The 27,037-nt window shown below is 44.8% G+C and overlaps 1 protein-coding gene and 1 pseudogene across 5 annotated transcripts in view; one reads left to right on the top strand and one right to left on the bottom strand.

Annotated features, from left to right (window-relative positions):
- Window positions 1–27,037, bottom strand: part of CLCN4 (chloride voltage-gated channel 4) — an 82,468-nt gene that overhangs the window by 28,037 nt on the left and 27,394 nt on the right. For 4 of the 5 annotated variants that reach the window (XM_033420208.2, XM_049704917.1, XM_049704916.1 and 1 more), the window contains 4 exons: window positions 19,079–19,233; window positions 14,931–15,030; window positions 10,334–10,521; window positions 1,663–1,785 (listed from right to left, as the gene is read on the bottom strand). In XM_033420208.2, coding sequence (XP_033276099.1) covers window positions 1,663–1,785; window positions 10,334–10,521; window positions 14,931–15,030; window positions 19,079–19,222 — 555 coding nt within the window. In that variant the 5' untranslated portion in view covers window positions 19,223–19,233. The remainder of the gene's footprint in view (window positions 1–1,662; window positions 1,786–10,333; window positions 10,522–14,930; window positions 15,031–19,078; window positions 19,234–27,037) is intronic. The other variant, XM_049704918.1, reaches the window with a different exon arrangement.
- LOC117199787 (uncharacterized) lies at window positions 16,625–16,747 on the top strand (annotated as a pseudogene).

The raw sequence follows: 27,037 nt of genomic DNA, 5'->3' as shown, positions 1-27,037 counted from the left end.
GCCATCTCCTTATTTTGATAGGCGGCTGGAGTCCAAAAGCGCGTGCTGTTGGGCATTGCGATCAGAAACCGAGATGCCAACAGTAATCTGTTCTTTTTAGTGTCCCGGGTGCCTTCGGTCTTCGATATCCAATAAAACGCAGTCAGTTCTGCCTGAACACTTGTTTGGAAAACCCAAATTTGTTCCAGTGTGATTCATGCAGTCAGGGCAGAACTTGAGCATAATGCCAATTTCGCATCTGTTTCTGCACAATTTCATCTGGGAGAAACACAAGGCGGAAAACTGCAGCTGCGAATCGAGCCGTGCAGGGCTACACAAAATGCACACAGGCACACGTCTCAGACGACTCCCAGCTCACGCATGCACTAGGGGAGTATTCACACATTTCTTAACCATTTAACGTGTGTCTAACTCTGCTACTGCTTTTATGAGGTTCCCGTCTTTTTCATGTGTCACCAGTGAAGTTTCTGAGTGCTGTGCCCCTTGCCCCATCTTCCCCACAAGCTCTGTGGTTTTGATGATGCAGTTTTGTGATTTTTAGGAATGCATATGGTGCCTTAGAGCAGCAGTGGCTGTACCGAGGAAACAGGATGGTATTGCAGCTTATTTTTCAGGCTCCTGCAGCAACACGCTCATATAAACCATCCAAAGTTCAGCATGAAATAGTCTTTTTTTTTTTTAATCTTTTCCTGGATCAAGACAATGTTGAGCTTTCCTTTCGATGATCCTTTAATTACCCCAGCCCTTTGCATGAACTGCCCAGACCAGCGGCGGTGCTGGCGACACCACCAAAGAGTGTGGGTGCACTGCCATGACCGCTCACATCTTTATCAACTCGGCATCTCCACCGTCTATGGGCGCTGCTGAAGCACCGACTTGAAGGAGAATGGAACAGCAATGATTAGAATGATCATCTAAGTGCTTTTAAAATGATTTCTGGCTAAAAGTTTTACTATGTGGGCTTTTTGGGAATTTGCTCAAGCATCGTTATTCTAACCCAGCAGATCTCCTTGGTTTGAAGTTTGGTCTTGGGCATTCCTCCTGGTCGATGAGGTCACTTCCCTCATACTCTGGTTACAAGAAAGTGCTGAAAAATATTTATAAGAACTCTAAACTCACAAGGGTGCATTCACGGCGCATGTACTGAACGTGGAATTCATTTTTTAAAGATTGCTATTACCCTGTCACCAGAAGAGCAAAACGTGGCGAGGGAGTTTACTCATCAGTAAGCTTTCTGAGCAGTAAACCTCCACCGTTGTCCTCTTTCACGTTCCATCATAGACACACTTATGAGTTACTAGAGTGCCACGTTTGTGTGTGTGGTTGATGGACTCTGACTCCACAGGCTTTAAGAGTTATGCCTGGTTTGTAAAGACAAGAATTTAAGCAGCTGAGAAGCAACAGAGCATAAAGCCAGACAGCTGGATTCGACTCCCAGCTCACCGGCTTAGTGACCTTGGGCAAGTTACTTAACCTCTCTGTGCTTCAGTTTCCCCAACCGTCAAATGAAGAATAACAGTACCTACCTCATAGGCTCCCTGTGAGGACTAAATGAGTGAACAGATGTCCAATGCTTGGAACCGTGCTTAGCACAGAAGTACCACGTAAACATTTGCTATTCTTATTATTGGCACAAAAGAAATTCATTCAGCCCCCACTCACCTCGGGTATACCAGAGCCACAGGCGTATGGTGCAAATACTCGTACCAGGGAGACGGCCAAAAACGCAAACAGCAACGCCCACAGGATGTACATTAGGTAATTCAAAATGTAAGCGCTGGCACCCTAAACAAGACACAGAACAAGAAAGAACACGTGAGCCACCGCAGAACCGAGCGACGCACCTGCCCCTCCGCCAGGCAGCTTCTCTCCGGGTCCTGTGTCAGCGAAGAGGCAGGGTTGGCTTTATCAGCTGCTGCTATTGCTACAGTCGGTTCACACACACAGCGCTGGCTGCTTCTCTGGGAGCTGTGTACACACACCTTCTACCAGGTGAGATCTCAGCAGTCATAGAAACTGTGAATGAGGCTTGGTTTTAATGGCTCCGGGCCCTCAAGTTAATGAAAGGTGTAAGAGAAAATTCTGCCTTCGAGCCCCGGGAAGGTTTGTTTGGTCTCGTGTATGGTGGATCAGCCTCTTTGCTTTCATGAAGGCCACATCCGTGCCGCAGCACGCAGCTGCCCTGCCAATGAGGAAGTGTGGGAACTGCATTTCAGAATACTGCTACCCAGATGTGGTCCCTGGACCTGGGCGTGGGCTGGAAATGCAGAGTCTCAGGCCCCGCCCCAATAGTTCAAATTATCTGATGTGTGGGGAACGTTTTCTGAACCAAACACACAGTCTGAGGTCTCTGAGGCTGAGGACCTGGTCTGTGGGCAGAGACCACAATTCTCCAGGCCTCAGCTTCTTGCCACCATCTGGATGCCGCACGTGATGGAGAGGGAAAGTGAGGGCACCTACAAGCCAGGCTGTGGGCACGGCTACACGTGTGCCTGTAAAATGCAAAAACATGCTCCACGAGATGGCTCTAGCCTTAACAATCACAGATATTCACACCCTATGTGGTGAGAAATCAGACAGAGAAATACATTTCACCTAGTGAAAAATGGACTTTTTTGAGACTAAAAATAACGTCTCACCCTTACTAACAGTAATTCTTTGAATCAAAGTATAAATCTTAGAAATGGCTGAAAAGCTAGACGGCCATATTTCCCCCCAAAATAGGAGAGAAGAAATCAAACATGGCGCCCAGCCAATTCTGCCTGCCCACCTCCATCAACTCAAGTAGAGAATTTATTTTTGTATTTTTGGAAGTAATGGAGAACACTGAGAATGTGTGAGATTTCAAGATCCCGGTCTACTTCTGAGATTTGAAGGAATTAATTTTCAACTCCACTGAGAAAGAGGTTTAGCAAATGGCAAAGTGCATTCCAAATGTCTTCAGCTGCATTAAGTCAATCGGGCAAGAGAGCAGGAGAGGGAAGAGGAGAATAAAGGGATCACATCTATCTTCCAAGAACACTTCTAGCTTGAATGGTCCTCACATTGACCCTAATGTGAATCGTTCCAACCTAACTCCCCCTCACCTGGGCTTCTGATCTGTCGATGACCCACAGTCATTGTGGTAACCACTGAATTCGGTTAGAAACTAACCCTTTTCCCCAGCTAAGATGTGTATGTGGATCTGAAGCTTGGAGTGCCATGAAGGCAAGCAACAGGTCTGTGCTTCACTGCTACATCCCCTGGGCCTGGGATATTCCCATCACAGAAGGCCCACAAACATCCTCTGTAACGTGCTCCTAAGATGCACTGGAAGATGGTAACTTAATCCACAATGAGACAGCACTTCACACCTGTTAGGAGGGCTATAATCCAAACCAGATAACAACTGGGGTCGGTGAGGATGTGGGGAAACTGGAACCCACATACACTGCTGCTGGAGTCTCAAGTGGTGCAGCCACTCTGGAAGAGAGTCTGGCAGCTCCTCAAAAGGTTAAATATAGAGTTGCCATGTGACCCAGCAATTCCCCTCCTAGGTATCTACCCAAAAGAAATGAAAACATATGTCCACACAAAAACCTGTAGACAAACGTTCAAAGCAAAATCATTCATAATAGCCCAAAAGTGGAAGCAACCCATGTTACTCAGCTGATGAGTGGAGAAATGAAATGTGCTCTACCCAGACAATGGAATGTTATTTGGCCATGAAAAGGAATAAAGTACCAATCTATGGTATGACACGAACGAATCTGGAAGACATTACGCTAAGTGAATGAAGCCAGACACAAAAGTCCACAGGGGCTTCCCTGGTGGCGCAGTGGTTGAGAGTCCACCTGCCGATATAGGGGATGCGGGTTTGTGCCCCGGTCCAGGAAGATCCCACATGCCGCGGAGCAGCTGGGCCCGTGAGCCCTGGCCGCTGAGCCTGCGCGTCCGGAGCCTGTACTCCCCAACGGGAGAGGCCACAACAGTGAGAGGCCCACGTACAGCAAAAAAAAAAAAAGTCCACGGACTGTATGATTCCATTTACATGAAATGTCCAGAACAGGGAAATCTGCAGACACAAGAAAGTAGATTCGTGGTTGCCTAGGACTGGCAGACTTGGGGGGAAATGGGGAGTGACTGCCGTTCCGTACAAGGATTCTTTGGGGGCGATGAAAATGTTCTAGACATTCACAGAAAGACAGACAAGATGAAAAGGCAGAGGGCTATGTACCAGATGAAGGAACAAAATAAAACCCCAGAAAAACAACTAAATGAAGTGGAGATAGGCAACCTTCCAGAAAAATAATTCAGAATAATGATAGTGAAGATGATCCAGGACTTTGGAAAAAGAATGGAGGCAAAGATCGAGAAGATGCAAGAAATGTTTAACAAAGACTTAGAAGCATTAAAGAACAAACACAGATGAACAATACAATAACTGAAATGAAAAATACACTAGAGGGAATCAATAGCAGAATAACTGAGGCCGGAGAACAGATAAGTGACCTGGAAGACAGAATGGTGGAATTCACTGCTGCAGAACAGAATAAAGAAAAAAGAATGAAAAGAAATGAAGACAGCCTAAGAAACATCTGGGACAACATTAAAGGCAACAACATTCGCATTATAGGGGACCTAGAAGGAGAAGAGAGAGAGAAAGGACCAGAGAAAATATTTGAAGAGATTATAGTTGAAACTTCCCTAACATGGTAAAGGAAATAGCCACCCAAGTCCAGGAAGCGCACCGAGTCCCATATAGGATAAACCCAAGCAGAAACACGCCAAGACACATAGTAATCAAATTGGCAAAAATTAAACACAAAGAAAAATTATTGAAAGCAGTAAGGGAAAAAGGAAAAAATAACATACAAGGGAACTCCCATAAGGTTAACAGCTGATTTCTCAGCAGAAACTCTACAAGCCAGAAGGAAGTGGCATGATAAAGTGACGAAAGGGAAGAACCTACAACCAAGATTACTCTACCCAGCAAGGATCTCATTCAAATTCAACAGAGAAATTAAAAGCCTTACAGACAAGCAAAAGCTAACAGGATTCAGCACCACCAAACCATCTACAAAAAATGCTAAAGAAACTTCTCTAAGTCGGAAACAGAAGAGAAGAAAAGGACCTATGAAAACAAACCAAAACAGTTAAGAAAATGGTAATAGGAACATATATATCAATAATTACCTTAAATTTGAATGGATTAAATGCTTCAACCAAAAGACACAGGCTCGCAGAATGGATACAAAAACAAGACCCATATATTTGCTGTCTACAAGAGACCCACTTCAGACCTAGACTGAAAGTGAGGGGATGGAAAAAGATATTCCATGCCAATGGAAATCAAAAGAAAGCTGGAGTAGGAATACTCATATCAGATAAAATAGACTTTAAAATAAAGAAGGTTACAAGAGACAAGGAAGGACACTACATAATGATCAAGGGATCAATCCAAGAAGAAGATATAACAATTATAAATACATATGCACCCAACATAGGAGCACCTCAATACATAAGGCAACTGCTAACAGCTATAAAAGAGGAAATCGACAGGAACACAATAATAGTGGGGGACTTTAACACCTCACTCACACCAATGGAGATCATCCAGACAGAAAATTAATAAGGAAACAGAAGCTTTAAATGACACAATAGACCAGATAGATTTAATTGATATTTATAGGACAGCAGATTACATCCAAAAACAGCAGATTACACTTTCTTCTCAAGTGCGCACGGAACATTCTCCAGGATAGGTCACATCTTGGGTCACAAATCAAGCTTCAGTAAATTTAAGAAAACTGAAATCATATCAAGCATCTTTTCTGACCACAAGGCTATGAGATTAGAAATGAATTACAGGGAAAAAAACGTAAAAAACACAAACACATGGAGGCTAAACAAGACGTTACTAAATAACCAAGAGATCACTGAAGAAATCAAAGCGGAAATAAAAAAATACCTAGAGACAAATGACAATGAAAACACGATGATCCAAAACCTATGGGATGCAGCAAAAGAAGTTCTAAGAGGGAAGTTTATAGCTATACAAGCCTACCTCAAGAAACAAGAAAAATCTCAAATAAACAATTTAACCTCAGCTAAAGGAACCAGAGAAAGAAGAACAAACAAAACCCAAAGTTAGAAGAAGGAAAGAAATCATAAAGATCAGAGCAGAAATAAATGAAATAGAAACAAAGAAAACAACAGCAAAGATCAATAAAACTAAAAGCTGGTTCTTTGAGAAGATAAACAAAATTGATAAACCATTAGCCAGACTCATCAAGAAAAAGAGGGAGAGGACTCAAATCAATAAATTTAGAAATGAAAAAGGAGAAGTTACAACAGACACCGCAGAAATACAAAGCATCCTAAGAGACTACTAAAAGCAACTCTATGCCAAAAAAATGGAAAACCTGAAAGAAATGGACAAATTCTTAGAAAGGTATAACCTTCCAAGACTGAACCAGGAAGAAACAGAAAATACGAACAGACCAATCACAAGTAATGACATTGAAACTGTGATTAAAAATCTTCCAACAAGACCTTCCCTGGTGGCGCAATGGTTGAGAGTCCGCCTGCCGATGCAGGGGACATGGGTTCGTGCCCCGGTCCGGGAAGATCCCACATGCCGCCGAGTGGCTGGGCCCGTGAGCCATGGCTGCTGAGCCTGCGCGTCCGGAGCCTGTGCTCCGCAACGGGAGAGGCCGCGACAGTGAGAGGCCCGCGTACCGCAAAAAAAAAAAAGAAAAAAAATCTTCCAACAAACAAAAGTCCAGGACCAGATGGCTTCACAGGTGAATTCTGTCAAACACTTAGAGAAGAGCTAACACCCATCCTTCTCAAACTCTTCCAAAAAATTGCAGAGGAAGGAACACTCCCAAACTCATTCTATGAGGCCACCATCACCCTGATACCAAAACCAGACAAAGATACTACAAAAAAAGAAAATTAGAGGCCAATATCACTGATGAATATAGATACAAAAATCGTCAACAAAATACTAGCAAACAGAATCCAACAACACATTAAAAGGATCATACACCATGATCAAGTGGGAGTTATCCCAGGGATGCAAGGATTCTTCAACATATGCAAATCAATCAATGTGATACACCACATTAACAAATTGAAGAATAAAAACCATATGATCATCTCAATAGATGCAGAAAAAGCTTTTGACAAAATTCAACGCCCATTTATGATAAAACTCTCCAGAAAGTGGGCATAGAGGGAACCTACCTCAACATAATAAAGGCCATACACAACAAACCCACAGCAAACATCATTCTCAATGGTGAAACACTGAAAGCATTTCCTCTAAGATCAGGAACGAGACAAGGATGTCCACTCTCACCACTATTATTCAACATAGTTTTGGAAGTCCTAGCCACGGCAATCAGAGAAGAAAAAGAAATAAAAGGAATACAAATTGGAAAAGAAGAAGTAAAACTGTCACTGTTTGCAGATGACACGATACTATACATAGAGAATCCTAAAAATGCCACCAGAAAACTACTAGAGCTAATCAATGAATTTGGTAAAGTTGCAGGATACAAAATTAATGCACAGAAATCTCTTGCATTCCTATACACTAATGATGAAAAATCTGAAAGATAAATTAAGGAAACACTCCCATTTACCACTGCAACAAAAAGAATAAAATACCTAGGAATAAACCTTCCTAGGGAGACAAAAGACCTGTATGCAGGAAACTATAAGACACTGATGAAAGAAATTAAAGATACCAACAGATGGAGAGATATACCATGTTCTTGGATTGGAAGAATCAATACTGTGAACATGACTGTACTATCCAAAGCAATCTACAGATTCAATGCAATCCCTATCAAACTACCAATGGCATTTTTTATGGAACTAGAACAAATCATCTTAAAATTTGTATGGAGACACAAAAGACCCCGAATAGCCAAAGCAGTCTTGAGGGAAAAAAACGGAGCTGGAGGAATCAGACTCCCTGACTTCAGACTATGCTACAGTAATCAAGACAATATGGTACTGGCACAAAAACAGAAACATAGATCAATGGAACAAGATAGAAAGCCCAGAGGTAAACCCGTGCACCTATGGTCAACTAATCTATGACAAAGGAGGCAAGGATATGCAATGGAGAAAAGACAATCTCTTCAATAAGTGGTGCTGGGAAAACTGGACAGCTACATGTAGAAGAATGAAATTAGAACACTCCCTAACACCATACACAAAAATAAACTCAAAATGGATTACAGACCTAAATGTAAGAGTGGACACTATAAAACTCTTAGAGGAAAACATAGGAAGAACACTCTTTGACATAAATCACAGTAAGATCTTTTTTGATCCACCTCCTAGAGTAATGGAAATAAAAACAAAAATAAACAAATGGGACCTAATGAAACTTAAAAGCTTTTGCACAGCAAAGGAAACAAGACAAAAAGACAACCCTCAGAATGGGAGAAAATATTTGCAAACGAATCAATGGACACAGGATTAATCTCCAAAATATATAAACAGCTCATGCAGCTCAATATTAAAGAAACAAACAACCCAATCCAAAAATGGGCAGAAGACCTAAATAGACATTTCTCCAAAGAAGACATACAGGTGGCCAAGAAACACATGAAAAGCTGCTCAACATCACTAATTATTAGAGAAATGCAAATCAAAACTACAATGAGGTATCACATCACACCAGTTAGAATGGGCATCATCAGAAAATCTACAAACAACAAATGCTGGAGAGGGTGTGGAGAAAAGGGAACCCTCTTGCACTGTTGGTGGGAATGTAAATTGATACAGCCAGTATGGAGAACAGTATGGAGGTTCCTTAAAAAACTAAAAATAGAATTACCATATGATCCAGCAATCCAACTACTAGGCATATACCCAGAGAAAACAATAATGCAAAAAGACACATGCACCCCAATGTTCATTGCAGCACTATTTACAACAGCCAGGTCATGGAAGCAACCTAAATGCCCACTGACAGAGGAATAGATAAAGAAGTTGTGGTACATATATACAATGCAATATTACTCAGCCATAAAAAGGAACGAAATTGAATCATTTGTTGAGACGTGGATGGATCTAGAGACTGTCATACAGAGTGAAGTAAGTCAGAAAGAGAAATACAAATATCGTATATTAACGCATGTATGCGGAACCTAGAACAATGGTACAGATGAACCGGTTTGCAGGGCAGAAGTTGAGACACAGATGTAGAGGACAAACGTATGGACATCAGGGGGTAAAACCGCAGTGGGGTGGGGATGGTGGTGTGCTGAATTGGGCGATTGGGATTGACATGTATACACTGATGTCTATAAAACTGATGACTAATAGGAACCTGTTGTATAAAAAGAAAAAAAACAACTAATACTAAACTTTCCTTGGGTTATTTGTATGGAAATATGTTAATATAAATGTTTCAGACATTACATGAAATTCCTAAAAATCTTATATGTTCTGGTATAATGTTATAAGTCATAATTCTAGTTATTACTTTAAAATGTATATCTCAGAAATAACTAAGTTTCCTTGTCAATTGCATTATTATGAACTTTCATCAAATCTTTAACTGTGGTCATTTTTAAGTCTTTTGTCATTTACAGACAGTTCTGGGTGTACTCTGACGCTTTTGCAAAAATGTTCCTATAAAAGGGTTTCAGCTTCAAGGAATTCATGGAAAAGACTCTGACAAGTACAGGTTTCTGGTAACTGACTATACTGCTGAACTGAATGAATAAGCATTTTCAGAACTCTAATGGAAAACTGATGCATTCATAAAAGTGCTAACAAAAGATCAAGATGAAAATAATTACATGGGACTGAGTGAACTGATGAGGATGATTATAATTTTTGCGACTTTCTGTTTGAATGAAAAATAAATGTTAAAAAAAAAAGTTCTAAAATTCGATCGGGGTGATGCGGCACAACTCTGTGAATATCCTAAAAGCCACCGCATTGTACCCGTTAATGGGTACGCCCCACGGAGTATGGATCATGTCTCACTAAAGCTGTTATTAAAAAACAGTAACATCTTTTCTTCTCAATCAGAAGGGATAAAAATCAACCCTATTTCTTCAGCATGATCAAGAGATCACTCTCAGTAAGAAAAATAAAGCCAAACAAAAGGCTTTAAAGAAAATACATACATCGTGCACATGAAATAGTGGGAAAGGATTTTCCAAGTGAAGTTTGAACCCTAGAGCTAGAAAAAGCCAAGTGGCAAGTGGCACTCGTAGTAGCCACGACGACGGTCAGGACAGACCCTGCAAGGTGAGAGCTCGGACATCCCCCAACACCAGCCACGGGGCTCCCAGCCAGGACCCGCCCCTGCACCCACCTCCGACTGTTTCACCAGCAGCTCCGACCACTTCTGCCACAGGGGACACTTGTCCCTGTCCTCAAACGTGGTCTCATTGGAAGTCCAGCAGCACTGCTCGTGGCTGTACCAGAAGGCGGACAGGCAGATGCCCTCCTTCAGGTCTGTCATCCAGTCGACGGCGAGATCGATGACCCCGGCCAGGGTGCCTGGAAGAAGCAGCGAGAGCCACTCAGAAGGACGGCCGGCATGGGCCAGGGTAGCACGTGCGCCCGGAGGGCCAGGCGGAGATGCCTGTGCCCCGGGCTGCCACGCACCCAGGAACCCTCTTTCTTCAGTCTTGAGGTCACCTGAGCGAGTGGCAGGGCACCAGGTGTGGCAAAAGTGGTGCCCAGCCCAGTGAGACACAAAGGCCAATGATACGCTGTCCTCGGGGGGCTTCGATAGGGTGGGAGGGAGAGACCCGCAGCACTGAGCCCACCGCAAGCCCCTGGGGCCGAGCGGCTTTCAGAACCCAGCCCTTCCGAATCTTAGAAACAGGGTACCTACACCCTATAAATCACGTAACCCCCTCAGCGGCTTCTGGGGCAGGATGCTGGGATCACACACATGAATATCCTCCAGGAAACCTGACAATTCAGACAAAATGGAGACAAAACTATTTATAACAGCCTCGTCATTGAAATAAAGTTTTCCCATCAAATGGAATCCAGCTTGAAAAATCTCACTTGTTAGAACTTTCTGGATTTTTAAAAAATTATGGATAAAGGACTGAGGAGCTACGTAAGTAAATACTTGAAAGGCCGATAGGAGTGGGATAAAATCGAGTGTGCAGTGGGTCAGAGAAGGCCATTTTAGGTCTCTTTCTAGAATAACCCATTCCAGTCTTTCACGAAGGCAGGGAATACTTTTGCGCTACCAAACTTTTCACACTTTTACTAGATCCTTATTACAACATCAATTCCCCGAAGGCAGCCATATGCCAGCCTCAGGCGACCTGGCCTTGCCACTCTCCTGGTTCCATCAGCAGTCGCCCACTGTTCTAGCCAGAACACCCGAATCCTCAGCAGCGCACAGGCTCTGACCACCGTTCCCACATTTCTCTCCAGGCTCCTCTCTCTCCATCACGAATCCCACACCCTGCCCACACTGTGTTCCTTGGCACACCAGGCCCTCCTCTCTGCACCACCTCAGATAGCACTGTCCTCCCCCAACCCGCCAAGCTCCTATTTATCTTCCAGATGCTGGCATTTATATCACCTCCTTCAGGAAGCCTTCCCTGATTTCCTAAGTCTGGGCTAAGTATACTTCCCAGGCACTCCCCATCACCATACCTATCACATCCTGATATGATCAGTATTTATATATATGTGTATACACACACACACACACACACCCCTCACATGCACACACACACACTCCAACTAGTCTACAAGGGTGGGGGGAGTCTCTTGTCTGGTTTGTGTGCCACGGTGGGGATCAAGCCAGGTGTCTAGACCCTGTGTCCCCTTTAAGTGGGCAAGGGCCATTGTATTCACGTCAGGTACATAGCTGGAACTATATATCCATGATGAATGAATGAGAGCAACAAACGAATGAAAATCAGGAAACTCAGGTCCATCCATTCACTCAAGGGCTATTTATTGAGCACCTACGTACTACGTGCCACGTACTGTTCCACACCCTGGGGTACAGCAGTGAACAAAGCAAACTCAGGTCCCTGCCTTCGTGGAATCTCAGCTTGTACGAGAAGACACTAGATTGAATAAGTAAGTAAATGAGGGGCTCCAACAGAAGGTGGTAGGTGCTAGAGAGGAGAATACAGCACGTTCCAATGGCAGCCATTTCCTACAATGGTGCAGGAGAACAGTCGGACACGTCCTCAAAAAGTTAAACAAGGGGGTTTCCCTGGTGGCGCAGTGGTTGAGAGTCCGCCTGCCGACACAGGGGACACGGGTTCGCGCCCCGGTCCGGGAAGATCCCACATGCCGCAGAGCGGCTGGGCCCGTGAGCCATGGCCGCTGAGCCTGCGCGTCCGGAGCCTGTTCTCCACAATGGGAGAGGCCACAACAGTGAGAGGCCCGCGTATTACCAAAAAAAAAAAAAAAAAAGTTAAACAAGGAGTCACCACCTGACCAAACACTTCCATTCCTAGGCATCTGCCCACGAGAAATGAAAACATACACCCAACACAAGACATGTACACAAATGTTCACAACTGCATATTCACAGAAGCCAAAGAGTGGAAACAACCCATATGCCCATCAATTGCTGAATGGAGAAACAAAATGTGGTCCACCTACAATGGCAACCAAAAGGAATGAAGCGCTGACACATGCGACAGCATGGATGAACCCTGGAAACGTTATGCTATAAAAGAAGCCAGTCACAAAAGACCATATATTGTATGCTTCCATTTTATGAAATGTCCAGAGTAGGCAAATTTACAGAGACAGCAAGTAGATTAGCGGTTGCCCAGGACTGAGCGGAGGCTAGGGACACTGGGGCTGATAGCTAAAGGGTAGGAAGGTTCTTTGGGAGCTGATGAAAATGTTCTAAAATTGGCCTTGGTGATGTTGCAAAACTCTGTGAATACACTAAAAACCACCAAGTTGTACACTTTAACTAGGTGAACTGTATGGTATGTGAGTTATCTCTCAATAAAGCTGTTACGTACACACACACATACATACATATAGTGGGCGAGGGCGACGAGGCTCAGAGAGGGAGACGTGCTTTTAGAAAAGGTGGTCAGAGAACACCTCAAGCAGATGACATTGGAACAAAAACTGCCTTGTGTGGAACAACAGCGACACCCAGTGGTGGCTCCTGGTTAACGCCCTGCAGAGGAGCCGCAGTTTGGGCGTCGGAATATAATGTCTGGGCTGCCAATACGGAGGTGACTGGCAAGATAGTGGGACCCCTGGGGCTCGCCACTGGGGAACGGGAAGGTGAATGGGGCAGTTTTCTGGCTTTTCCTTCATCCAGATCAAAAGAACACTTTCGCCACCTTCACTGCCAAGATCATCTTTTTCTTGCCTCCCTCCTATATTCATCTGCTGATGTGACCATGGGATCGCCCTTCTCCAGCAGTCCTCACCCCTGGCTGCATATTAAAATCACAGGGGAAAGGGGGCTTTACTCAATGCTAGGGTGTCATCTCCAGGGAGCTACTATTTAATTGAAGCCTGGGCAGCAGCATTTTTTTTTAATTCCCCAGGTGATTCTTCCTGAAAGAACTGATGGAAATCGGATTAACAGTGAAGCCCGATGGTCGGTATCTGACTTGTTAAAAACAGCCCGACAGGGCTCTGAGATCAGTTGATAAATCTATACTGTGTGACTCCAGCAGGAAGCCAAGACATCTACTCTGATTCCTTCATTTCCCGTATTCATCCCTCCTTCCCAGGAGCCAAGAATAACACAGGGTACAGTTTTATAAATCTATTCTAAAGAAAGACATCAAAGTTCGCAGCAAACTACCCTCTCCGCCCTCTCCCCCCCACCTACCTTTAAAGGACTTCATAGAGCCTAATGAATGGGTGGCAAAACGCCGTATGTCCATGAACTCGAATTCCCTCCCAGCACTGCTGCCAATATATACCGGGAGCGCCACTGGGAGGGGAAGGACAGGATGGGCGGAATGGGTGGGTAGCTGCTGTGGCCGGAAGGAGAGGACTGCCCCTTCAGCACTCTCCTGGGCCCTTTAGGACATGCCAGGCAGAGGGAGCCCCTCCCCGGCAACCAGGCCCCTCTTACCATTGTAGATGTAACGAGTGACAGGGCAGCCAGAAATCAAAGTCCTCTAATCACAAAATTTTACCCTATGCCCCGCAGGTGCTCTGCGAGTACGTACTATATTCAACCTGTATCACACAGCCATTCTCTGATCAGTCCTATAAGCAGAACTAGCGTGCTACTACAGGCAGGGGGAGTTTCTTAAGGGAATCTCTTCAGCATGATCAAATTTTTTTCTCCTTAGACATTAACCTTCACAGCCTCCTAAAAGGAAGTAAGTTTCAGGAAACAATTTCCATGGAGGGCTGTGCATTTGCTATTAAAATGGGAGGTGTCCCCTCCAGATACTCATTCATTCATTCTGGAAACAGCAACTGCTCACAAACATGGTGTTGGGATTATAAAAATGAAGGACACGGAGTCGCTGAGGGTCAGAACAACCCATGGGCTGGAGGTACCTCCCCCGGGCCTTCCTCAGACCCTGTGGTGTCTCACGTTACTGTGAGCGTCTCTCGACGTTTACAATTCATCTCAGGGCCTGCCGGTGTTAGTAAAGGCCAGTCTCATATGATGTTTTATTTTTAGAGATCAACATGTTCCCGTCCTTTCTCACCTTCTACGTGGCCAAGTACTATAGAATGTGAAATGTGTGTTTTCAATAAAATCCAGCATGGCGGTAAACCTTTCTACAGTGTGGAAAGGGCCAACCCGCCTTCTCGGTACCGCGCTCCAATGACCATACCTGGGCCTGTCTGTGCCTTGGGGTCTTTTTGCTTTACTGATGATAGATTTATGTTAAGTGTATCGTCATGTATTGTGCCCTTAGGTATTTCAAGTAACAGCCCCTTTGCCTGAAGTACAAGAGAAACACTCCACGTACCTGCCAGCAGGCCGATGAGCAGCATCACCGCCCATCCCGACCAGGCGTCCAGCAAGCTCTTGATGAACTCCCATATGGACTCCTTGCTTTTGCTGGTTATCTAGAAGCAGAAAGACATCGGAGCTGATGTGGATACACTTTCCAATTCAGGCTTCCTTCTCTGAAACTGTTTCCTCAGGAAACACGGTGATTGAGAAAACGAATATAATGAAGCAACTAGACTGCCGCTAACGTGACTCTTTCAGTTACCTAGCACAGTGGTTAAATGGGCTTTCTAGTTCACAGAGCTAGAAAGATGCCACAGTAGTCTCCAAAGAATCCAAAAAAGTTCACTTACTTAAAAAAACCTCACTAAGTGTGATGTGATCTTTGATTATTTCAAAGCCATTCTGAAGGAAGACATCACTTCGGTGTCACCGTTTTGAATACAAATCATTATTTTAGCCTAAATCGTAAGGTCTGTTCACAAAAGACCCTCTTCGACAAAGACTTCAATTCCTTCTTTCATTTTCCAGGCTACATGTTAACAACAAGAACGAACTTAATTTCTTTCTCTTCCTTCCTTCCTCCCTCCCTCCCTCCCTCCCTCCTTTCTTTCCTTCCTTCCTTCCTTTATGGCTGCGTTGGGTCTTCATTGCTGTGCGCAGGCTTTCTCTAGATGTGGCGAGCAGGGGCTACTCTTCGTTGCGGTGCGCGGGCTTCTCATTGCGGTGGCTTCTCTTGTTGCGGAGCACAGGCTCTAGGCGTGCGGGCTTCAGTAGTTGTGGCTCACGGGCTCTAGAGCGCAGGCTCAGTAGCTGTGGCACACGGGCTTAGTTGCTCCGTGGCATGTGGGATCTTCCCAGACCAGGGCTCAAACCCATGTCCCCTGCATTGGCAGGTGGATTCTTAACCACTGCGCCACCAGGGAAGTCCCAAGAACTTACTTTTTTTTTTTTTTTTTGCGGTACGTGGGCCTCTCACTGCTGTGGCCTCTCCCGTTGCAGAGCACAGGCTCTGGACACGCAGGCTCAGCGGCCATGGCTCACGGGCCCAGCCGTTCTGCGGCATGTGCAATCCTCCCGGACCGGGGCACGAACCCGCATCCCCTGCATCGGCAGGCGGACCCCCAACCACTGCGCCACCAGGGAAGCCCCGAACTTTCTTTTTTTAATTGAAGTATAGTTGATTTACAATGTTAATTTCAGGTGTACAGCAAAGTGATTTAGTTATACCTATATATATATATCCTTTTTTAGGTTCTTTTCCATTATAGGTTATTACAAAATATTAAATATAGTTCCCTGTGCTATACAGTAGGACCTTGTTGTTTATCTACTTTATATATAATAGTGTGTATCTGTTAGTCCGAACTCCTAATTTATCCCTCCCCCACCCTCTTTCCCCTTTGGTAACCGTAAATTGGTTTTCTATGTCTGTGAGTGTATTTCTGTTTTGTAAATAAGTCCACTTGTACCACTTTTTTAGATTCCACATATAAGCAATATCATATGATATTTGTCTTTCTCTGACTTACTTCACTCAGTATGATAATCTCTAGGCCCATCCATGTTGCTGCAAATGGCATTATTTCATTCTTTTTTATGGCTGAGTAATATTCCATTGTATATATGTACCACACCTTCTTTATCCATTCATCTGTCGATGGACACTTAGGTTGCTTCCATGTCTTGGCTATTGTGAATGGTGCTGTTAGCTTTGTGCAGTGACAGTATCATAGCCAATGAGGTTTATCTGAGGCGTGATTACTGCTAATTGTAAATAGTGCTGCTATGAACATTGGGGTGCATGTATCTTTTTGAGTTAGAGTTTTCTCTGGATACATACCCAGGAGTGGGATTGCTGGATCACATGAGAACTCTAATTTCAGTTTTTTAAGGAACCACCATACTGGTCTCCATAGTGGCTGTATCAATTTACATTCCCACCAACAGTGTAGGAGGGTTCCCTTTTCTCCACACCCTCTCCAGCATTGCTGTTTGTAGCTTTTTTGATGACAGCCATTCTGACCGGTGTGCGGTGATACCTCATTGTAGTTTTGATTAATAGCAAGAAGGCTGAAGGAGCCAGCCTGGATCACGCTTTCCAGGCAGATGGTTACATCTAAACACATCGTAAGAGCACCCCTTTGCCTCCCTGTGTTAACAGAATCCTACATTCCTGAGACCATCATTCCCCTCATAACCCTTTAGAGCAAGGGTTGGCAAACATTTTCCATAAAGAGACAGAAAGTAAATATTTTCGGTTCGGCAGGTCAGTTGGTCTCCGTGGCAACTACCGGACTCTGCTGTTGTAGCACAGAAGGAGCCATATAGAGCATGGCAGTGCACCTCTCTTGTATCCTGTGGCCATGAAAAGGAAATCCAGGGCTTTCTCAGTGGCGCAGTGGTTGAGAATCCACCTGCCACTGCAGGGGACACGGGTTTGATCCCAGTCCAGGAAGATCCCACATGCTGCAGAGCAGCTAAGCCCGTGTGCCACAACTACTGAGCCTGTGCTCTAGAGCCCGCACGCCACAACTACTGAAGCCCGCACGCCTGGAGCCCGTGCTCTGTAACAAGAGAAGCCACCGCAATGAGAAGCCAGCGCACCACAACAAAGAGTAGCCCCCACCCTCCGCAACTAGAGAAAGCCCACACGCAGCAGTGAAGAACCAACACAGCCAAAACCAAACAAATAAATAAATAAATAAGTAAATAGGAAATCCAGGGACTTCCCTGGTGGTCCAGCAGTGGAGAGTCCACCTTACAGTGCAGGGGCCACAGGTTCGATCCCTGGTCAGGAAACTAAGATACCAAATGCCGCAGGGCAACTAAGCCCACGCACCACAACTACTGAGCTCGTGCGCCTCAACTAGAGAGCCCACGTGCCATAAACTACAGAGCCCACACGCCCTGGAGCCCGTGTGCCACAACTACAGACCACAACTACAGAGCCCACGCACCCTGGAGCCCGTGCGCCACAACTACAGACCACAACTACAGAGCCCACGCGCCCTGGAGCCCGTGCGCCACAACTACAGACCACAACTACAGAGCCCACGCGCCCTGGAGCCTGTGCGCCACAACTACAGACCACAACTACAGAGCCCACGCGCCCTGGAGCCTGTGCGCCACAACTACAGATCACAAGCGCCCTGGAGCCTGTGCGCCACAACTACAGACCACAACTACAGAGCCCACGCACCCTGGAGCCTGTGAGCCACAAGTAGAGAGAGAAAACCCGCCCACCACAACTAGAGAGAAGCCCACGCGCCACAACGAAAAGATCCCGCATGTCTCAACAAAGATCCCGTGTGCTGCTGCTAAGACCCACCGCAGCCAAAAATAAATAAATAAATAAAATTTTAAAATAATAAAATAAATCTTAAAAAAAAAAAAGGAAATCTAAACTCCTCTTCATGGTCTACTCAGTGGTTCCCAATGTGGCCCCATCGCCCACGTGGCCAGACTCATCTCTAGTCCTCCCCTTCCGTGAATCTGCCACCAAACCTTAGAGCTCCTTGAACTGCCTAAATGTGCCACGGTCTTTCATGCCTCTGTGACCTAAAAAAGCCACTCCTGATGAGAATCCTTTCCCCTTCCTCTGCCTGGCAAATTCTTAGTCATCCTTCAAGACCCCGCTGAAATCGCACCCCCTCTAAAAACTCCCTCCCTAACCATCCCTCCTAAATGATCCCACAGCACTTGATACATAACCTTACTGCAGCCCATAAAAATATATATTGACTGCCTACGAGAGGCCAGGCACTGTAATATGTGCTTTCATACACATAGAGCCCCATTTAATCTTCTGGTATAATTAACTCCATCCTTACAGATGAGAAGATGGGGTCCAGAAATGGCACCCCAAAAGTCAGCCAGCCTAAAGATGTCAAAGTCAGGATGTACCCAATCTGTCTGGTTCCAGAGCCCCACTCCTTGCCCTCCACACCACAACTCTGTATGACATAGCCTTCCACCCAAAGCACCTGGTATTAGAATTATCTGTCCACATCTCTGCCTCTCCCACTAGCCCTTCTCTTCTCTAGAACCTAGCTCAGCACATGACACATGAACCCAAGCTCTAGCTCAGTGACTGTCCGATAGAAGCATGGCCCAGCCCTCCGAAGGGATTCCCCTCACAGTGTCCTTATGAACAGCATGTACCTTTCTGTGTCTGTCGGTGTCCCGTGACTTCTCCCTCAGCCAGTCGATGGTGTGGAAGTCCTCATACGTCCCCACATCAGGGAACGGCTCGTCAAGGAAATCCATCAGGTTTCCAGAGCCACTCATCGCTCCTGCATTGACCATGCTACTTACACCTGGGAGAGAAAACCTGTCGTTAAAAACGTGAGCAGAACATCTGCACAGACCTGGCAGAACAATCCACGTGTGCTATTTTTTTGCACAGGAAAGACATTTCAGCATAGGCACCTCTGCTGTGATGAAAGATACATATAGTCTGTCTTAGTGAGCACAGGCTGCTGTAACAAAAATACCACAGACTGGGTGGCTTATCAACAACACACATTTATTTCTCACAGTTCCGGAGGCTTTGAAGTCCAAGATCAAGGCACTTACTTAGAGATTCAGTGTCTGGTGAGAGCCCACTTCCTGTTCACAGATGGCCATCTACTCACTGTGTCCTCATCTGGTGGAGCTCTCTGGGGTCTCTTTTATAAGGTCACTAATCCCATCCATGAGGACTCAGCTTTCATGACCTCATCACCTCCCAAAGGCCCCTCCTCCCAACACCATCACATTGGGGATTAGGTTTCAACATATGAATTTTGGGGAGACACAAACGTTAATTTCTTTTTTTTTTACTTTTTATTTTATATTGGAGTATAGTTGATTAACAATGTTGTGATAGTTTCAGGTGTACGGCAAAATGATTCAGTTATACATATACATGTACCTTTTTCCAATTCTTTTCCCATTTAGGTTGTTACAGAATATTGAGTAGAGTTCCCTGTGCTACACAGTAGGTCCTTGTTGGTTACCTATTTTAAATTCAGCAGGTGTACATGTCAATCCCCAACTCCCTAACTATCCCCTTCTTCCACCCTTCCCCTCAGTAACCGTAAGTTCATTCTCTAAATCTGTGAGTCTGTTTCTGACAAATGTTACTTTCTTATTATTTGTGGTAGTTTTGTGCTATAAAGTCACCATGGCCACCGAATTAGTGAGTACTAAATCACTGTCCCCAAGAGAAATACAGGGTTAGGTTCCTTCGAGCCTCTGGTCACAACATCTTCAGCAACCAATCAATATACAACCTTGTTTTGTGTGTTTCTGTTTAAAGACACCTTATCAAATATATATCGTTGGTTCATCCACTGAACTCACAGCCAACAGCACTGTCACTCACGTTGCAGGAAGTTTGTCTAACAAACATATTTTCTCCATGAGGCCCAGCACAGCCTTCTCGTGCTTAGAAACACTACAGACACTCCTGCCCTGCATTTCAAGGCCACTGGAAACAGCAAAATTACCAATAAAAAAAACACAAAAATGCGAAAAATATGGCACTAAAGAGACTGTGAAAAGAACACTTGTTTCGGGTCTGGGCACTGAAACAAGACGGCAGAGCACCAATTTCTCCAACCTCAGCTGGGATCATGCATTCCTGGCAACTCAAACTTTTTGAGGCTCTGCACGTGCACTGACCAGGCAAGTGCCCCATGTATTGCCCTGGATGTTACAAATACATTTTAGTGAGCAGGCAAATTCACAAATACGGAACCGCTCATAATGAGGGTCAACTATAACCATTTCTAGAAAACCTCACGTTCTGCAAAAGCAGGGCATCAACATGAGAGGCCTGGGGGAAACAGGGTTGAGGCATACCACTCAAAACCAAATCACTGTAGTCAATCCAGTAACCGGTTCTCCTGGGAGATAAAGTGGACCACTGAGGTAGACAACCTCTGCGGATACTCGAGACGTACAGCAACAGCAGAGTGAAAATGCTAAGACTTAACTCACTGGTGGGAGCCAAGGTGATCCACAGAGGGAGTGGTCCTCTGCACTGGGGGCGGGGGGGATGCCATGGGGATGACAAGGAGGCAGGACAACCTGCCACGTGAGCCATGCTATGGTCTGAACGTGTGTGTCTCCCCACCCAAATTCATACATTGAAAGCCTAACCCCCAAAGGATGGTATTAGAAGGTGGGGTCTTTGGGAGGTGATTGGGTCATAAGGGCAGTACCTTCAAGAATGGGACTAGTGCCCTTATAAAAGAGGCCCCAGGGAGCTCCTCTGCCCCTTCCACCATGTAAGGACACAATAGGAAATCTGTGACTGGAAAAAGAACCATCACCTGACCATGCTGGCACCCTGATCTCAGACTGCCAGCCTCTGTTGTTTCTAAGCCACCCAGTCTGTGGTATTTCGTTATAGCAGCCCGAACAGACGAAGACAAACCATACCAGGCTGGCAGCACACTGCCCCGGGCAAGCAGCCCTGAGTGCAGGCCCTCACTTCTAATTTTCCTTAAAATACAGTCAAAAGGGTGCCTGCTACCAGGGCAGTAGCATAGTGGAGGATTTCTTCCTTTCCTGCCTAAGATAACAATTCCACTCCTATTATTCTGCCTCCCCTTGTCTGGAAAACAATCTCAAATAAACCAAGACATCTTCCATGTTGCACCACCATCAGAACCTGATTTACAGATCACACAGGAAATAATCAGACACAGAGACAACGCTTTGCAGCAGGACCAGTGCTCACCACCAGTTAGCAAGAAAAATAATACACTCTTACAAAGACAAGAGGTTGGAATAGGCACTAAATCAAAATTTCTTTGGCAAAGAGCATGGAAATTTGAATTATACGACGGGAACCACAAAAGTGCCGGAATAAGATGGTTAAAGAAGTGCAGGGTAGTTATTAAAATATTTGAGCACAGGCTTCTCTCAATTGCTTTATGTATTTTTGTATCTGGAGGACTCAACCACGACCTGACAAAACTGCATTTTGATCAAATTGAAAAGTCGCTACAGGCAAAGTGGAGTAATCACCTTACAAGCAATAAAATGGCGATAGTTATTGATTTATTGACTGTCTGTGCAACTTTGCTACTTTAAAACTTAAAAAGTTTGAAGTCTGAGCCATGCCAAGCTGAAAACTATACCCACTGATGAATGCCCAAGGAAGAATCATATTGCAGAAGTCAGTAGCAACCAATTAATAAAAGGGAAGGAATAAAATTAGAAAGCAAAGATTTCATTTTCATTTCTAGAAACACAAGACGGTAATAGCCTTGTATTATATGTGGTAAAGAAAATCTCTGATGGGAAAAAGAAGATGGCAGGCTGCTGACCCACAATGGGTAGCCCGTGTAAGAAACACCAAGCCAGCAGATCGCAGAATTGCAGACACTTGGACATTCTATTAAAAAGAAGTTCATGTTACCTGAAATTTAACCAAATCTCTAGTCAAGCAACAACTCCAGGCAATAATGACTGAAACAAAAAGTCACTCTGGAGAACAAATGTATCTTTAAACTTTGGTGGAGCATGTCATGGTCCTGATGATCAGACGCATAATTGGTAAAGGAAAATAAACATGATTTAATCCGTAGATCTAATTGGAGGCTTTCCCTGGGGGCCCAGAAGGAGGTGGTGACTTCGCTTCTGAAGCTCGGGTTAAGAAAGACAGGAGGACCAGAAGTGTAAGAAGAGGACATCCAGGTCAGAAATAATGGAAAGAGGGAATTCCCTGGTGGTCCAGTGGCTAGGACTCTGCACTTTCACTGCTGAGGGCAGGGGTTCGAACCCTGGTCAAGGAAGTAGGATCCCGCAAGCTGTGCAGCATGGCCAAAAAATTTAAGAAAAGAAAATAAAAATGGAAAGAATTCTATCTGGGATCCCCTGGGAGATATAGATGGATAGGAAATGAGAATCCAGCCAAACACAGGAACAAAAAGGAATGAACTCCAGGGACTTGATGAGAAATAAACTTAACCTGTGTAAGTTCAATATGGCACCCAAAGGGATGCAAAGACTGCTGAGCCCTGAACAACACAGGTTTGAACTGGGTGGGTCCACTTATACGTGGATTTAGTTCGATAAATATCATACCTGTATTTTCGTTTTACAGATCTTTACCTACGTGAGGGGAAAAGTTTGTGCTCGATTAGAGAGCCCAATATGTAGAATCACAAGAACTAGGGTTTGAGTCCTGATTCTATCCAGACTGTTTCAGCTTCCTGCCCTTGGGTGAGTCATTCATCAATTCCTTTGGTTTTGAGGCAGTGAGAGCAGGATGCGGCTTTTCGACTGCGCTGGGGGTCAGTGTCCCTAACTCCCACGTTGTTCAAGGGTCAACTATAGTCATCTGCACCTTAGAGGGGAGCCCTTGCTCCTCTCACCTGGTTTTATTTCTTCTCGCCAATAAGAGCACTTCTGCTGGCAGATGACACCTCTGCTTATGATTTCAGGAAGGACAGCATCCTAGATCCTGCATCTGAGATTCCTACTTGGTCTGGATCGTCGAGGTCAGAGCACAGTAAACTGCAGGCTGTGGGCTAAATCCGGCGTGCTGCCTGGCTTTGTAAATAAGTTCTAGAGGAACACAGCCATGCCCACTCCACATATTGTCTATGGCTGCTTTCACATCGCAACGGCACAGTTGAGTAGTTATAACAAAGGCCAAATGGCCCCCAAAGCCTCAAATGTTTACTATTCGGCCATTTACAGAAAACGTTTGCTGACTCCCGATCTACACGGTGGACTGAACACAGAACCAGCTCAGATTCTCTACCTGTCCCTGCATCTACAGCATTTTCAGTGGGACCTTGCGGCTCCTCTTCATTAAGAGGTAGAGTCTATTTCTCCAGCTCTTGAATCAGGGCTGGCCTTGGGACATGCAGTGGAAGTGACAGCATGCATGTACTGAGTCTAGACCCCAAAGGCGACGCGGCCTCTGCTTTCTTCCTTGGCCTTCTGCCATGAGCAGAAACCTAGGCTACATGCTGGAAGATGAGCGACCACATGGAGTCAAGGTGGGTCATCTCAACTGAGGCCATCCTAGATCATCCAGGCTCACCAAGCACAGATTCATGAGTGAGCCCAGCCAAGAGCAGCTGGCTTTGACCCAATCAAACCACCCAGCTGACCTGCAGACCGTGAGAAAAATGAATGGTTATTGTTTTAAGCCACCAGGTGTTTTTGAAAGGGTTGTCATGTAGCAGCATCATAACAATGTTTAACAGGTATGATTTACGTGGGCTCCAAGGGAGAGGAGAAATGAAGATGGCTAAGTTAGTTACAAGGGAGGACAACTAACTAAGTTAGTTGCAGCAACAGATAACACAGCTGGCAACAGAGACAGGATGGAATCGAACTTCACACTGGAGGTGTCCATCCTGAAGAAAGAGCATCTCTCTTACACAACCGTATTTACCTACACAGGGACTTCGGAAGACACAAAGGACACCTAGGTCTTTTATCCAATCCTTAAAGGCAAGAAAGGATCTACAGAGCATGAGGGTAGCTGTGGGCTTTTCATATTCAACAAGCTTTCCTAGCTTGTTGAATGTTTTTAATGACGAAAGGGTGTTGAATTTTGTCAAATGTTTTTTCTGCATCTATTGAGATGATTATGTAATTTTTATTCTTCATTCTGTTAATGTAGTGTATCACATGGGTTGAATTTCAGATGTTGAACCATCATGGCACCTAGTGATAAATCCCATTTGGTCATGGTGTAAGATCCTTTTAGTATGCAAACCAGAAACAGGACAAAAAGACAACCCTCCGAATGGCAGAAAATATTTGCAAATGAAGCAACCGACAACAGATTAATCTCCAAAATATACAAACAGCTCATGCAGCTCAATATCAAAAAAACAAACAACCCAATCAAAAAATGGGCAGAAGAAAAAATTAAAAAAATAATTAAAAAAAGAAGGTATTCCCTGGTGGCGCAGTGGCTGAGAGTCCGCCTGCCGATGCAGGGGATGTGGGTTCGTGCCCCGGTCCAGGAAGATCCCACATGCTGCAGAGTGGCTGTGCCCGTGAGCCATGGCCGCTAAGCCAGCACGTCCGGAGCCTGTGCTCCGCAATGGGGGAAGCCGTGGCAGTGAGAGGCCCGCGTACCGCAAAAAAAAAAAAAAAAAAAAAAAAAAAAAAAAGGGCAGAAGACCTAAATAGACATTTCACCAAAGAAGACATACAGATAGCCAAGAGGTACTTGAAAAGATGCTCAACATCACTATTAGAGAAATGCAAATCAAAACTACAATGAGGTATCACCTCACACCAGTTAGAATGCCATCATCAAAAAACCTACCAACAATAAATGCTGGAGAGGGTGGAGAAAAGGGAACCCTCTTGCACTGTTGGTGGGAATGTAAATTGATACAGCCACTATGGAGAACAGTATGGAGGTTCCTTAAAAAACTAAAAATAGAATTACCATATGATCCAGCAATCCCACTACTGGGCATATACCCAGAGAAAACCATAATTCAAAAAGAGACATGTAGGGCTTCCCTGGTGGTGCAGTGGTTGAGAGTCCGCCTGCCGATGCAGGGGACACAGGTTCGTGCCCCGGTCCGGGAAGATCCCACGTGCCGCGGAGCGGCTGGGCCCGTGAGCCATGGCCGCTGAGCCTGCGCGTCTGGAGCCTGTGCTCCGCAACGGGAGAGGCCACAACAGTGAGAGGCCCGTGTACCGCAAAAAAAAAAAAAAAAAAGAGACATGTACCCCAATGTTTATTGCAGCACTATTTACAATAGCCAGGACATGGAAGGAACCTAAGTGTCCATCGACAGATGAATGGATGAAGAAGATGTGGCACATATATACAATGGAATATTACTCAGTCATAAAAAGAAATGAAATTGAGTTATTTGTAGTGAGGTGGATGGACCTAGAGTCTGTCATACAGAGTGAAGTAAGTCAGAAAGAGAAAAACAAATACCGTATGCTAACACATATATATGGAACCTAAAAAAAAAAAAAGTCAGAAGAACCTAGGGGCAAGACGGGAATAAAGATGCAGACCTACTAGAGAATGGACTTGAGGATATGGGGAGGGGGAAGGGTAAGCTGGGACAAAGTGAGAGAGTGGCAAGGACATATATACACTACCAAATGTAAAATAGATAGCTAGTGGGAAGCAGCCGCATAACACAGGGATATCAGCTTGGTGCTTTGTGACCACCTACACGGGTGGGATAGGGAGGGTGGGAGGCAGACACAAGAGGGAGGAGATATGGGGATATATGTATATGTATAGCTGATTCACTTTGTTATACAGCAGAAACTAACATACCATTGTAAAGCAATTATACTCCAATAAAGATGTTAAAAAAAACCAGATGAATGGATAAAGATGTGGTACATGTATACAATGGGATATTACTCAGCCATAACAAAGAATGAAACTGGGTCATTTGCAGAGATGTGGATGGACCTAGAGCCTGTCATACAGAGTGAAGTAAGTCAGAAAGAGAAAAACAAATATCGTATATTAATGCATACATGTGGAATCTAGAAAAATGGTACAGATGAACCTATTTGCAGGGCAGGAATAGAGACACAGACATAGAGAATGGACATGTGGACAAGTGGGGTGGAAGAGGAGGGTGGGACGAATTGGGAGATTAGGTTTGACATGAATACACTACCACGTGTAAAACAGATAGCTAGTGGGAACCTGCTGTGCAGCACAGGGAGCTCAGCTCGGTGCTCTGTGATGACCTAGATGGGCGAGACTGGGGGGGTGGGGGCGGGGAGGGAGGTCCAAGAGGGAGGGGGTATATGTATACGTATAGCTGATTCACTTTGTTGTACAGCAGAAACTAACACACCATTGTAAAGCAACTATACTGCAATAAAAAAAAATAATAATAATGTTTAAAAAAAAAAACCTTAAGTGTTTCATGAAAACACATTTTCCTTACCACCCTGCATGTTCCCTCATTCCCAAAGTTTGTCTAATCAGTCCTTTGATGTCTGTAGCTCACAGAAGGGACCTGATGGATTCCAGTTCTGCTCAGGGAGATTAAGCAAGTCAAACTGAACTTTTGGGGGACCTGCTGCGATTTCTGTTCACCAAGAACTCGTGAGGCCATTAAAACATGAATCTATGCCTGGCATTTTAAATATCTTCTC

Source organism: Orcinus orca, chromosome X (assembly GCF_937001465.1).
Source record: "Orcinus orca chromosome X, mOrcOrc1.1, whole genome shotgun sequence".
NCBI lineage: Eukaryota > Metazoa > Chordata > Mammalia > Artiodactyla > Delphinidae > Orcinus > Orcinus orca.
This window is presented reverse-complemented; position numbering and strand designations above follow the sequence as displayed.